This window comes from Carassius auratus, chromosome 32 (assembly GCF_003368295.1).
Source record: "Carassius auratus strain Wakin chromosome 32, ASM336829v1, whole genome shotgun sequence".
In the NCBI taxonomy this organism is placed as follows: Eukaryota; Metazoa; Chordata; class Actinopteri; order Cypriniformes; family Cyprinidae; genus Carassius; species Carassius auratus.
The window spans coordinates 1,640,027-1,654,553 of NC_039274.1; the positions used below are offsets into that span (position 1 = coordinate 1,640,027).

Below are 14,527 nucleotides of genomic sequence, written 5' to 3' on the forward strand. Positions count from 1 at the left end.
CACACCTTGGCCAGAGGAGAACTGGTCCCCCAACTGAGCCTGGTTTCTCCCAAGGTTTTTTTCCTCCATTTCTATCACCTGAAGGAGTTTTGGTTCCTATAGCCACTATTGCCTTTGTATAAAGCGCTATACAAATAAAGGTGACTTGACTTATATGGATGTTGAAGCCTGAATACAATGTCCAGAAGTAACTTTAAGATCAACACCACTAAGCTTTTGACAAACACTTTCAGTATATATTTTCCCTGAAAATTTTTGTTAGAACAGTTTGCATGAGCATGATTATAAAGACATGAATTTGTGAAAGTGGTCTATTGAGTAGATGAGCTTTCCTGTTCGCAATGATGATATTTAATATACCAAATGACTTTCCCATTTCCCATTTAGCCACTTAACAACCACGTAAAAAAAAAAATCTAACTCGTCTCTAGGTTTTAGCCTACAAAAAAGAAAAAAGTGTTTGTGTGTGTGTGTGTGTGTGTGTGTGTGTGTGTGTAACGATAGGGATGTAATGATTTACTCAACTCACGATTCGATTCACGTTTCAGTTTGATTCAAAATGAATTAATTAAAAACGCTGCACATTTCTTTGTTAAATTGAAACATAACAATATAATATATAATATAATATATACAATAATAATATATTAATATAGCACTCCAATGTTATTGCTCTTTTGTTTGTTTTGATTGCTTTTATTGTCCTCAATTGTAAGTCACTTTGGATAAAAGTGTCTAATAAATTACTAAAATTTAATACATGTAAATAACAAAACTAAATTTACATTTTAAAACAAGCCCCAAATCAAATAAATAACACAAATAAAAGAAATCTCTTCACACAAACAAAATAAGGCTTTGGTTGTCTGTGCCCTTTCCATTTAAAATTAAAGGCAACCATTGGCCACTTAATCATGATCCAAAGATACTGCATACATGCAACATGAGCCGTTTTTAATCTAAATTAGATTAAATTTGAAGCAAAACCTAAATGAATAGAGATTTGTTTAGAATCTCATCTGATAAGGATCATCACATATTTGAATCGATTATCAACTGGCTTGCAGTTAATCGTTACATCCCTAATATATATTAATCCCTGCAGCACTCAGGCAAATTTTTATACCTAATACCTATTAACTTTGTTCCAGAGTTTGTGTCAGTGGATCTTAAGCGTAAAGAAGAACTACAGGAAGAATGTGGTCTACCACAACTGGCGACATGCCTTCAACACCTCCCAGTGCATGTTTGCTGTGCTGAAGTCTGGGCGGTTTCAGGTCAGTGGCTCTGATAACAAACACCACACAGGCAACTGTGGCGTCTGGCGTACAGCTTCAACTTGAGTTCAGTCCAGCATAGCACAAATCAGTAACCGCACTGACACCTATTAACACATAGCTGTCTGTCTTGGAACTAAACAGTAACTAGGGCATAAGCTTGCTGATCTGTGTTTTAAGGTGTGCAATTCTGGATTCAAGACTGCTAGCACAAGTACAGTATAAAGAGTAGTAATTAATAAAAACTGTTATTAAGAATATTATGTAGTAATTGCTCTTTTGAATATGTCGAAAAGCTTCAGGCTGTTTCCTTTTATAGAGAAACCAGTTCCACTTTAAATGACTTCTGTTTTTTACAGTGGTAGTTAATAATTAGCATTTATTTACAGTACTTGTTTTAGACTGATGGAAAATGCATGCTTTCTTTGAATAGCAAAGTCTATCAAGAACAGTGTGTTGAATTAACTTGTTACAATTATTCACAATTACAAATTATTATGAATTATTTGTATTACATAAGTTTTATGAATTATGAATTGAGAACTATTAGTTAATTCTTGTTTTGACATGCCAGCTAAAGTCTAATTGGATTTAGTTTGCCGGTTTACCAGAAAGTAACTATAGTTATTCAGATTTACATACGACTGCATTTTTTTTTTTTGGACAACATGGCTATATTTTGCAGTGCTTTTCAATGCATTAGCAAATGCCATAGAAGTTTGATCATATTAAATAACAGTGTTTTCCTTTATAGAGTAATCTGAGTGATTTGGAGGTTTTAGCTTTAATGATTGCAACATTGAGCCATGATTTGGACCATCGAGGTGTCAACAACTCCTACATCAAAAGGTTTGTACTGAATTTAGTTTGGTGTATCAGGTTGTGTTATTACCAACAAGATGGATATGTAAAAATGATAATGATGCGGCATATTCGACTGTTTTCACAGAAGCGACCATCCACTGGCCCAGCTGTACTGCCACTCCACAATGGAGCACCATCATTTTGACCAGTGTCTTATGATTCTCAACAGTCCAGTGAGTATATAAGAGTCTCATTATTCGAATAATCACAAAATTAAGCGTATGTCATTATTGTGTTCAATAAGAAAAGCATCGAATAGACATTACACAAACAATATCATTATAAAAAAATATATTGTTTTCAGGCATCTAAAGTGACATTTAGGGAGGCCTATATTTACACAGACTGTTAAGAGCAGGCATTAATGCATTTATACAGCAGTTAGTAAGTAATGCTATGAGATTAATGGTTTTTAAATGGCCACAGGTCTTCAAAAATGTTATGAAATATAAATATTTGTAAATAGTTGTAAATAGTAAATAGTATAAATAGTTGTTATGAAGTATAATAGTTGAAATATAACCCATACATAATAAATAAATAAATGATTTTTCTTCTTTTTGCTGTCAAATTCTGGAAGAAGATGTGCCATGGAGAATGTATACAATAACAATCTGTATCTTGGAAAACAATTAGCTGGTCATATTGCATTTACACACAGGGAATAATTACTCTCATTCACATTCAGCAAATTCAATAAGAAAGACTGGGACCATGCTTTTCTCGTTGTCTAGGGCCTTGATGCTGTTATGGCAACATGCTGACATTATTTCAGTGTAGCATTTGTTGAGATAAACTTCTCTATAAGCCCATTCTTAAAGTTGGTGATTTATATAAACTTCTAATTAAAAAAAAATAATAACATTTGGAACATAATATGCTCACACCATTTGCGGAATGTGAATGATACCTCAAAGTATGTACCTTTTTGATGGGACGTGCTATTACTTACAGTATATACTGTATAATGATGAAATGTGTGAAATTCTTTGAAGGAGGTACTTTTAGAAAAATACTTTAGGGAATATGATAGGGACTTGAAAGTGGGCTCTTCAGGCCCAGGCCATTAGAAGCAACCACCCAGAAAATCTTAGCAATCACATAGCAAAACTATATCCCAGCATCCTACACTATTTAAAATAATGTAAATAACTTTACATTGCACAAAATATTATTTATACTGGAAAAAGGTTCTTTAAATTCTGATAATGTCTTCACAATAATAAAAAAGCAAGAAATTAATAAAATGTAAAGGTTATTTGGGGAAACCCAAACGTTTCTTCTGCGGCACTCCTGCAAACCCCCTCTTTTGGAACCATTATTTTATATATAAGAGTATATTGTGGGAATATTTAAAGAAAAAAAGAAAAGAAAAAAATGTATGTGTCCACATTGTAACTGCATTCTTCCACTACAGTACATCTTGAGATAATAATATAGAAAAAAGGTTGTTTTCTCTCATACCTACTGTCTCTCTCTCTCTCTCTCTCTCTCTCTCTCTCTCTCTCTCTCTCTCTCTCTCTCTCAGGGTAATCAGATTCTGAGCGGTCTTTCTCTGGATGAGTACAAGGCAACACTGAAGATGATTGAGAAGGCTATTTTGGCCACTGACCTGGCTCTCTACATGAAGTAGGTACCAGATGTAATTTACAGCTGAGACAGAGGTGCTTTAGAAACCTACAAAAGGGATTTATTCAGTGAACTAAATTTGACAGTCTCTTGCCGTTTGTTCATAATGCTATATTTGGTTTTGCAGGAAGAGAACAGAATTCTTTGAGCTGGCTAAGAACAGTCAGTTTGTATGGGAGGACGGATATCACCGAGATCTGCTAAGGTGAGTGTCCAGCATTCAGGAGGGAAGAATGAATTTATGTGTGGGTCAGTCAGATATATTTCTTCGTTATGCTTGTCTTCTGTAGGTCGATGCTGATGACAGCATGTGATATCTCTGCTATTACAAAACCCTGGCCAGTACAGAAGAAGGTAAACAAGAATAAATATGATTAAATTTACAAAAAAGCCCATTATATGCTCTCTTATTCCTCTACTCGGCCTTTCATAGTTTATGGCATCATCAGCACCTCCTCTCTTCCGTTAGTTTTCTCTCTCTTCAGTAATTAACAAGCTTGTTTGCTAATTAGCAGAGGATGGAGGTGCAGCTGCGGTCCTACTCAACGCAACCCAAAATGATCATAATTTAGACCTTCACACTCTCATAAAACATAACCAAGAACATGTTATCTTTGAGAATTATGCAGAGTCATGACCTATAGACAGACGTATTATTTACTGGACAGACATGAGGCTATGGTAAAAAATATTTACTTTGTTGCTTAAATGAATCATATAGTTTTTTTTCTAAGATAAGATAGATGGACACCAATTGTTTATCATTGCATTATGTTTTGATTCACATACTATAGTTAAAACATACAGAACATAATGAGCATTCACAGTATTCCATGTTAAACACAGCCAGATAACCGTTGCATAACACCTTAGCATCCGATCTGTCTATCAAATACCCAACCCTAAATATTGAAAATGACACTAATAAGCAAACCTGTGAAGACTGGCAACTGAAAAAAAAAACACACACACAGGAAAGTGTAATAATTTTCAAGGTTGTTCAGCTGAAATATTGTGTGAAATATTGAACATTTTCTTCACCAAGGAAAGTACCAATTCAGTAATGACCATTAATTTATGTTTCAACAGATAGCAGAACTGGTTGCCACAGAGTTCTTTGAACAAGGTGATAAGGAGCGGAGAGAGCTAAACATCGAACCTATTGTAAGCTCTTTTCTTGCTTTATGAAAACATCAATATTGTGTTGTATAAGACTGCAGTAGTTTAGAGCCAGGTCAGTAACTCTCTGGTGGATGACAAAATAAAAGTAACCATGTGACCTGATTCTTTCCAAGGATCTGATGAACAGGGAGAAGCAGGATAAAATTCCCAGCATGCAAGTGTCTTTCATTGATGCCATTTGTACACAGTTATATGAGGTGAATCATATTTTCATTGTTCATTTATATTGTTTAAGTGACCCAACCAGCTAAAAGAAAAAAGAGCCTTGCTCAACCAATGGTGCAAGTTTAGTGTGGGCCTACTTGTTTGGTATATGCTGATGTGTAATGCAAATCAGGCATTTTGTTTAATTTTCTTGATAATTTTTTATTGTTATTATATAATTAACTGTTGTTGTTTTTTTGTGGATCATCATAGTCTGGGTATGTGCATTAGAATACCTCAACTGCTAATCATGTAGGTATTTAACTCTCTAAAGCTCACTGTATCATGTCAGGCTTTACATGGTTGATTTAATCATTTAGAATAAAGCACGCCCTTACCAGTTCTTCTCATTATATGAAAATTCTGTCATCATGAACTCCTCTTCGTGTCATTGTAAACTTTTATCCATTTCTTATACTTAAAAAAAAATGACTGTTTAGATTCCATGCAGTCAAAGTAAGTGTGGTCCAGTTTTGTTTGGACCACAACATTTTTCAAAATATGTAATTGTAAATGATGACAGAATTTTAGTTTTTGGGTCTTATCTTTTAAGGTCAGTTTTATTTATTGTCCTTCTGCTCTCTTACCCTTGTGTTTGTGTGAGCAGGCGCTGACGGGTATCTCCGAGTACTGTTCTCCCCTGCTGGAGGGATGTAGGAAGAACAGACAGAATTGGAAGCTGCTGGCTGAGCAAGGAGAGGAAGCTTTGCTGAATAGAGGACTGTAGCATTTCCTTTGGCATGCAGACGTCCTAGGACAACATTCCCTGCCCATTTCTCAGAGACTAAAGGATTAAAAGACCCTGAAGCACACTGAAGCAGTTTTTTTTGTTTGTTGAAAATGCAAGGTTGGGTTATAGAAGCATCAGAATAAAGTGCATTTATGAGCAGTGTATAGCTGTGCTGTAATAGATCTTTAGATGGATCTTTACCTGTGCATGTAATTCATCTGATGAAGAAATGCTTTAAACTGTGATTAAATTATCTTGACTCGTTAAAGGAATGTTCCAGGTTCAATACAAGTTCTGTCCAAAGCATTTGTGACATGCTGTTAACAAAGAAAATCATTTAAACTCTTCTGTGAATTTGTAAAAACAAACAAAAATGAAATTTACTGTAACACACATACACACACACAATAGAATTTTAAGAGGTAAGATTCCCAAGTCATAAGTGTACAAGTTGTATTTTTGTAAAGTAACTTTGTAAAGTTGTAAAAAGTTATACAGTTGTCTAAAAAATAAATCACTCTTTTAGCTGTGGAACTAAAGTTCTAGACAGATTCAGTTCTACATTTCTAGTGTAATTACTGTAGGTGGAGATGCTCCATGCAAATACTTTGCAGATAATTTTAATAGTTAATACTCTTTCTGAAATCTGGTAACCATAAGCATGGCTGGAGTTGAGATATTTGGTATAATATTACAGAGATACATTTAGCTAGCAGTTCTAGCATGTTAAATTTATGTGTACCATGTAATGTTTATCTTTTAGCTATTCCTTTGAAAAGCATGTACTGTATTCTTACATTTATACTAGTGCTGTGCCTTTTCTCGCAGATTTTCTAATTCTAGTTTTAATCTTTCTTGTTTTTATAACATTTCAAACCTACTTTACATGGTAATCAACAGCAAATTAACTTGGATTGAGCCAAGAACATTCCTTATGTCTGTTATTTTCTTTTTGTGCAGCTCTCTTGCTGAATTAGCCTACTGAAATCCGCACATATACAAAATCTTATTTTGCTACACGGTCACTTTTCACCGTATAACCACTTCCCAAGTCACTTTGTGTTACACCATTATACAATGCTATAGATTTTTTTCTTCTTTTCACCTACATTACATATAAAGAACTCAATAGCCTGTAAGATGTCAACTTATTTATTATCTGCTACACAAATGTGTTAAAATCCTTGACAATTTTGGAGTATGATGGAAATAAGATGTCTGTAGAAATCACTGTGTGCCCATTTGGCATGTTCAAAAAGAAACCTGTTCTACACCTGACATGTTGAGTGATCTGCTATTCTTTAAGTTATTATTTTACAATATTTTATCAATTATATGCAATCATTAAGGATGCAAATTCTATTTATTTAAAGGAATTTACAGTAGAGCAGTTAACAAATTGGATGGAAACGTGTACATTTTTAGGTGCGGTACCTGGTCTTTGTTTTACCTTGTTCATTTTTACATTGCTCTCAAAGTGTAAAGTAATATATTATTTTTTAGAAATACAAATATTCCATGTGGAATATGGTGCTACAAACTGAATGCCTAATTAAGACAAAAATAAGAAAAAAATATTTAAAAAATGTATTTATATACTAGCATAGCATATAACACGAACTCCTGTAATTTTCTCTTGACTACATTTCTTGCTATAAAAGGGAAAGACTGCCTTTCCACCTCTTCTCATGCTAATGAACCCAGCAGGTGTTTCTCTGATGTGTCTTCAACTGAGCCATCAGCAATAGAAGACTTTGATGTCCAAAGAATGACAGGTTCAAAGCAGAATTTGCCACCCTGCTTCAGATGAAACACATTTACATCCTTTATTCTGCTCCAAATTTTCATAATTGAGACACTAGTCTCTTTTATTTGTGACACTCTTTTCATTGTAGGCAATTATTCAAGATAGAAGAGCTCAATCGCACATCATTTGAGTAAATTCTGTCCTCATACAAGGTTTATTTTAAAACATTATTTGGCATTTATGTTTTCATTTGTAATTATCAATGATGATCCTCCACACAGTAATGAGAATCATCCTATAGGTATAGCTTTTTAATCCATTTTTTAAGAAGGTAGAACCAATATCGCCATAACACTGATGTGTAACTAATAATAAAGTACTAAAAGAATTATTGGAAAATATTAAAGGAAACAAAGTTCCTTTTGAATTTAGGTTGAAGTACAAAGTCGGATGCATAATCTTTTTTGTTGACAGCCTGTTCACATTTGTAAGGAAATGTACACCTAGATTTGGTCGCCATCTAGAGGATAACTACTGCAAAATATCAAAGACACATGAATCACCAATACAACACTGGAAACATAACTGTATTTTCTGTATTTGGAAATACATTCTTAAAAAATACAACAAATAAGAAATAAGCTTTATATAGATATATATACAAAAGACTGAAAAGTTGAACAGAACACACACACAAAAAAAGAGAACAGAACACAGAAAAGAAAGAAATCACATGGAGTTTGTCCTCTTGTAGGCCACCATACTGTTCACCTTATGAACAGAAGTAGTAAAGGAACGCAAGCGGACCTCTTCTGATTGGTCAATTAGTTGAGGCCCAGATTCCTCCCATTGCTCGGGTACCTCAAGATCTTTGTCGGTGTAGATCAGAAGGTCGAAAGCACCTGCGTTATAAAGGACAAAAGTCACAATAAAGAGAAAACAATCAAAATATGTACCCTGCAACTTGTCAGCTTTATAAAATTGTTTAGTTTTGCTTCACTCTGAAAAGAGGGACCACTTTCTGACCACTGGGGAAAAATAAATAAATATATAAATATAATTCGGCTGATTCAAATGGGAACACAATAACTTATTAGACTAAGAAACCACAACTAGATCCTAATGAACTGGCAAATTATAGGCCCATTTCAAATCTTCCACTTATGTGCTGCGTTCGACACCATAGATCATTGACATACTCATAGATCGATAACAAAATTATACAGGTATTAAAATACCAGCTTTAAGATAATACTAATAATTATGGTTTAGATCCTACCTGTCCGATTGCTCCAATTTTTTTTTTTTTTTATTTAAATGGGGAGTAATCTCATTTATCACCAGTAAAATAAAGTGCCACAAGGATATGTCCTAGGTCTTCTGCTATTTTCAATATACGTTGCCCCTTGGTAATATTATTAGAAAATACGGGATAAGTTTCCACTGTTATGCTGTTGATACTCAACTATATCTCTCAACGAAACCAGATGATACTTCAAAATGATCTAAGCAAAGTTTGTTATGAATTCTATGGTTACTGCTAAAGGCCTATTTACAATTGTTGTACTGTGCAGGGCTATAAGAAACAAAACTAGATACTTTATTATTATCGTTTTTTAAGGCTCCATAGAATAAACATACATTATTTTTGTAGTCATACTTTCATGTGTTTATTTCTCATCTTTATGTCTCATCTTTTCTTGTCTTTCTCAGAATTTTTATCCATCTTGTTTACATCCTGGGAACTAAGAATCACTTCAATTGAGAACTTAATGTCTTTTCCATCTTGAGAACCATATACATTCACAAACAATTATTTATGACAATCTGTGCCAATATTGTGGATCATATTTATTTCAGTATCACTTGTCCATAATGCATCCTATAAACCTTGTCATATGTCTTGCATATATCCAGTCTGTTTTACTTCATTATTAACATGCAATAATATAGGAGGTGTTGAATTTTACCTCTAGCTCTTTGCAGTTTCTCAACATGTTAAGTAAAAATATGAATATGCAATATAGGGCATAAATTTAGCATAATGCACCTCTATTTATAGTTATTTTTTCCTGACTGACTGATGAGCTTACGGATGCCGAATGGTTATTCTGAGGTAAATGATTGATACGTGGTACAAGTTTTCCACATTTTCTGCAGTTTGAAACAATGAATGAGCGATTCCATGAGACATTTCAGTAAGATATATTCTATCTTATAAAATATCTTTCGGTGTCCATTCATGATATAATGGGTTTATGTGTCGCTTAAACTGAGGTGCTAAAGGAATCGCTCATGCCGCATTAAAGAGTGCCAAAACAGTATTCATTGTTTGAATTTCATTATGAATTTGGCAGAATTTTAAAGCTACTATGTTTATTAAAATGTAACAAAGGATGAAGCTTATTACGACTATTGGACAGTAAGTGCGCTACAAATAATATGAAGCACATGCATTAACAGAACACAACAAACAGACTAAAGATCTTGACAACAAGACGCTGTATAGATTATAAACAAATTGTTAACTAGGGCTGCACGATAAACCGCATGCGATATTGTCAGTAAAGTTTTGTAATCAGCGGTAAATCTAACTAAACAGAGCCGTTGTTCACTGACAAGCTGCGCAAAACCATTATCATATTTTGCGCAGCTTGTCTGTGAACAACAGCTCTATGTAGTTAATTCCGCACAGATGATGGAGATTTACCTCGGACTACAAAACAGGCTTTACTGACAAGTTGCGTATTAAATATTGCATGCGATTTATCATGCAGCCCTATTGTTAACGATATTGTGATATCCTATAGTAGCCATTGGCCACTTCAGCAAAAACTTCACTCACAAATTAATATTTTTTTGTCACAGTCTGGAGCCGCTATGTAAACTATGGCATATGCAATATTGCAAAAAAAAAAAAAAAAAAAAAATCCATAAAATTTATTAAAATGTTTGAAATCTGAAATCTAATGTTACAGCGACAATTTAAAAAATATATATATTTCATACAAATTATATAGCACTGGATGACAATGATCTTGCAGTGTAACTGCATGGATCTAATGATCATATTAAATATGATCTAATATGACTATCATATCAGATAGTATCTTTTGGTGTCCATTCATGTTTAATTTGTACTATAGTAAATAGAAAGATATGATGGGTTCACGTGTAGCTTGAACTGAGGTGCTAAAGTGATCCTGATAAATTTTAAGCACAGTAAATTCTGTACTTATTAAAACAATAACTAGTTTACTTACAGGCAGTTTCTAATAATGGCAAGAAGGTGACTGTGGCAGTAATCTGTCTGATAACAGAACGGATTTCCTCTTGGATAGCTTTTATGGACTTCTCCCTGGGTGCACTGGAAAAGCCAAAGTGTAAAATACTTTATGACAATTTATATTTGCATCGGTTAGGTAAAAAACAACAATAAGACTAAGTCACTATTAACTTATTGTAAATTTTCAAGGCTGTGATTGAATATGAAAATGAATCATTCGTCCTTCCAGATTATGAATTTTGATTAAGTACCCGTTCTCCTTTGCTGTCTTGTCACACTCAATATCAAACTGCCATCGCTCCAGCACCTCATTGGTCTCCAGGCATGTGATGACAACCACCAGCTTCTGAACTGTGCAATCAAACAACCATTCTGCAACAAAAAGGACAAACAATGCTAAAGAACTAAGCAGGCTAAGGTTTCCATTTCTAGTCATGAAAGCAGTCTTTATCGTGTGAATACAGCACTCTTAAATTACTTTGAGATTTAAAAAAAAAAAAAATTGAAGGCAACTTGTATGAATACCATATGCACCTCCTACTAAACTGCATTACCAGTCTTAATAAAACAAACTGTTCCTCAAGATTTGGTACTATTATTTTTCAGAAAAGCATGGTTGGATGAAAAACAACCTTTGAGTTGTGAGATGACATTGGTGAGGTAGTTCTTCAGCTTTGCATCTGTGGTCAGGTGAAGGCTCATGTCATATTGAGTAACTCTGGTGAAGGTTTCTGCTGGGTAGATTCCTCGCTGGTACAAGATGCTGTTGATTCCAAATGCTACAGACAACAAAAGGACTCATTTCATTTATGTTCGGAAACAATTAAAAAGGCACAGCACACTAAAATGTATTTCATTTTCCAAATGAATCATGATGCAGGAGCTATGGATAACACTAACATAACTATATACAAACAAAAAACTGCTTAAAAAAAAATTTATATACATATATATATATATACACACACACACAATAAATCAAGAGTACTGTATTATTTTCTCTACACAAATGTCCAAGGACTCTAATTATGACTATAACCTTGATGGAAAACCCTATTGACCACTATTACATGCCTTCTGACATTTGATTGACAGTTTCTTTTTCTTTTTTTTGCAAGTAAAAGGCATTTTAGTAAATCGACTTGTTATAAAATGTAGCCTTTTTGTTGTGAAGCCTTTACTGATTTCTATAAAGTATATGAGAGATTTCGAGAGATTCCCCCGTTTATGTGCGGATGTTACTTGATCCTGAAACTTGCAGCAAGTGCGCCACAATGGTCTTAGCAAATTTTATTCAAATTAAGAATGGACTGAATATGGACTAATACAGACAAGGAAGCACGCTAGGAGCGCTCCCTGAGAAATTCTGCTATAATCCGTGAATCCCGCAACATGGCACAATGAATCTCTTATTTACATTGCGTCAACACTTTTTTTTATAAAGAGAGGATTCGCGAGCTTCCACAACTCAAGACTGAACAAAAACTTGGCGAGTGAATTCTGACTAACTGTAACGCCTCTGATTGGTCATTGAGTTCCAGAAATGAAAACTGTGATGATTGGCCATAGTGTTCAACACTTGCAAAAACAGAGCACAACACAAACACACGTTGAATTTATTCTGCGTGAAGTGGCTGCCTCACTTTCATTTAGTTGTTTATGTTTATTTAGTTTTAAAAGTTATGTTTCCCGTTTCTTTCCTCCCGAATATTGAACTTCGTTACACCTATAAAATTCCCTTAAATCAAGTTTCACGACAGAGTTTGAAAACCACTGACCTATATTGTTTGCAGTATTTCAAGAGGAACACAAGCAGTAAGTGTTCACCCTTAAATTGTACAGACATAAATTATTCTGACGCAAAAAAAAAAGGTTTACCATCCTAAGGTAGCAAATATGATACTCAACAAACACAAGCGCAAACATTTTGATATAAAACAAAAAAAAGACTAATATTGAATATGTAAGGTTTTACATGGTTAGAAATCATCATCAAAAATTATTTACTTTTAAAGCCATGCATTTGAGATTATAATGGTTGAACCGTAGCAAAGGCACGAGTCTTTTGAACGAAACTTCAGACACCTCCCGATTCCCGTCGTTTTTAATTCAATTTCTATTGATACCAGGACAGACTAGAACGACGCCATGAAACCCATCATCTGCTACAAAACCACTAACATTACTTACAGAAAAACTCAGCAACGAGTTCTGCACTCCCCTTCAGTGTGATTCCTTTCAATGTCTTAGACATCTTTGGATTTAGTTTAATTTTGGTTTGTTTCTGTACGCTTTAAGTCCTCACTCGTTCCTGTTTTTCTTAACCGCCGACTAGTTTGAATCTAGACGCTGCGTCTGACGCAGATGCATACGTCATTGTGACGAAACCGGAACTGCTTGCGTTCCACACGAATCCACGTTCAGAGCAGGGAACTCGACCGGAAGTTGAAGTCGGGTGGGGGCTGCTATCTTTTAGCAGAACTTCGCAAGGGGCAAGGAACTCGACCGGAAGTTGAAGTCGGGTGGGGGCTGCCATCTTTTAGCAGAACTTCACTTGCGTTAGCATTCCCATTGACTCCCATTCATTTTGGCGTCACTTTGACAGTGAATAACTTTACATCTGAGGCGTTTAAAGACTCTGTTTGTCCATTATTTATTTCTAAAGATACACGACAATGTATAAAGGGTTCCATTACCTTCTATGAGATTGTGTTTTTATTTTTTTATGGTCCAATAAGTAATATCTCTGTCTGAATTGAAGGTGCAGGAAGGTGCTCAATTGAACAGACACAACTCTTTTTCTACAATTTTAGACATAAATGCAAGATTTGAAATGGGTCTGTAATTTACCAGTTCACTAGGATCTAGTTGTGGTTTCTTAATAAGAGGCTTAATAACCACCAGCATGAATGGTTTTGGGACGTGACCTAATGATAATGATGAGTTAATAATATTGAGAAGTGGTTCTTCTACAGTTAACAACTTTTTCAGTAATTTAGTGGGTACAAGATCTAATAAACATGTTGTTGGTTTAGGTGCAGTGATAACTTAAAGGGGGGTGAAATGCTATTTCATGCATACTGAGTTTTTTACACTGTTAAAGAGTTGGATTCCCATGCTAAACATGGACAAAGTTTCAAAAATTAAGTTGTACGTTTGAAGGAGTATTTTTGTTCCAAAAATACTCCTTCCGGTTTGTCACAAGTTTTGGACAGTTTTTTTCGAGTATGGCTCTGTGTGGCGTTAGATGGAGCGGAATTTCCTTATATGGGTCCTGAGGGCACTTCTGCCAGAAGAGCGCGTGCTCCCGTATAGCACAGCACTGAGAGCACAACAGACATTCACTGATCAGAGCGAGAGCGTCGCGAAATGTCACAAAAGACATGTGTTTTTGGTTGCCAGGGCAAGACAACCCTGCACAGATTACCAAAGAAAACAGCATTAAGGGACCAGTGGATTGAGTTTATTTTTACAGAGCATCAATGGAGTTGTGCAAGTGTTTTTGTTTGTTCCCTGCATTTAGAAGATGCTTGTTTTACAAACAAGGCCCAGTTTGACGCCGGATTTGCGTATCGTTTATTTCTTAAGGATAATGCAGTCCCAACGAA

General features: G+C 34.7%; 2 protein-coding genes across 3 annotated transcripts in view; one reads left to right on the forward strand and one right to left on the reverse strand.

The window, feature by feature from the left end:
* The window catches only part of LOC113051298 (cGMP-specific 3',5'-cyclic phosphodiesterase-like), a 29,473-nt gene extending 22,309 nt beyond the window's left edge, over positions 1–7,164 (forward strand). For both annotated transcript variants that reach the window (XM_026214906.1, XM_026214907.1), the window contains exons 13-21: positions 1,152–1,277; positions 2,032–2,126; positions 2,227–2,314; positions 3,670–3,770; positions 3,898–3,975; positions 4,061–4,124; positions 4,860–4,934; positions 5,066–5,149; positions 5,764–7,164. In XM_026214906.1, coding sequence (XP_026070691.1) covers positions 1,152–1,277; positions 2,032–2,126; positions 2,227–2,314; positions 3,670–3,770; positions 3,898–3,975; positions 4,061–4,124; positions 4,860–4,934; positions 5,066–5,149; positions 5,764–5,883 — 831 coding nt within the window. In that variant the 3' untranslated portion in view covers positions 5,884–7,164. The remainder of the gene's footprint in view (positions 1–1,151; positions 1,278–2,031; positions 2,127–2,226; positions 2,315–3,669; positions 3,771–3,897; positions 3,976–4,060; positions 4,125–4,859; positions 4,935–5,065; positions 5,150–5,763) is intronic.
* A 654-nt stretch (positions 7,165–7,818) lies between these two features.
* On the reverse strand, positions 7,819–13,294 carry LOC113051301 (mitotic spindle assembly checkpoint protein MAD2A-like). Its single transcript, XM_026214912.1, has 5 exons — positions 13,110–13,294; positions 11,552–11,698; positions 11,171–11,291; positions 10,897–11,000; positions 7,819–8,535 (listed from the first exon to the last, which is right to left on the reverse strand). The coding sequence occupies exons 1-5, from the start codon at positions 13,171–13,173 to the stop codon at positions 8,363–8,365; spliced, it is 609 nt and encodes a 202-aa protein (XP_026070697.1). The 5' UTR covers positions 13,174–13,294; the 3' UTR covers positions 7,819–8,362.
* Between the last annotated feature and the right edge of the window lie 1,233 nt (positions 13,295–14,527).

Excerpts from the sequence above, each read along its gene's own strand:
- LOC113051301 (XM_026214912.1), bottom strand. The coding sequence starts at position 13,173 with ATGTCTAAGACATTGAAAGGAATCACACTGAAGGGGAGTGCAGAACTC. Across the intron at positions 11,699-13,109 it reads ACTCGTTGCTGAGTTTTTCT|CATTTGGAATCAACAGCATC; the intron begins GTAAGTAATGTT and ends TGTTGTCTGTAG. Across the intron at positions 11,001-11,170 it reads AAGACAGCAAAGGAGAACGG|TGCACCCAGGGAGAAGTCCA; the intron begins GTACTTAATCAA and ends TGGCTTTTCCAG.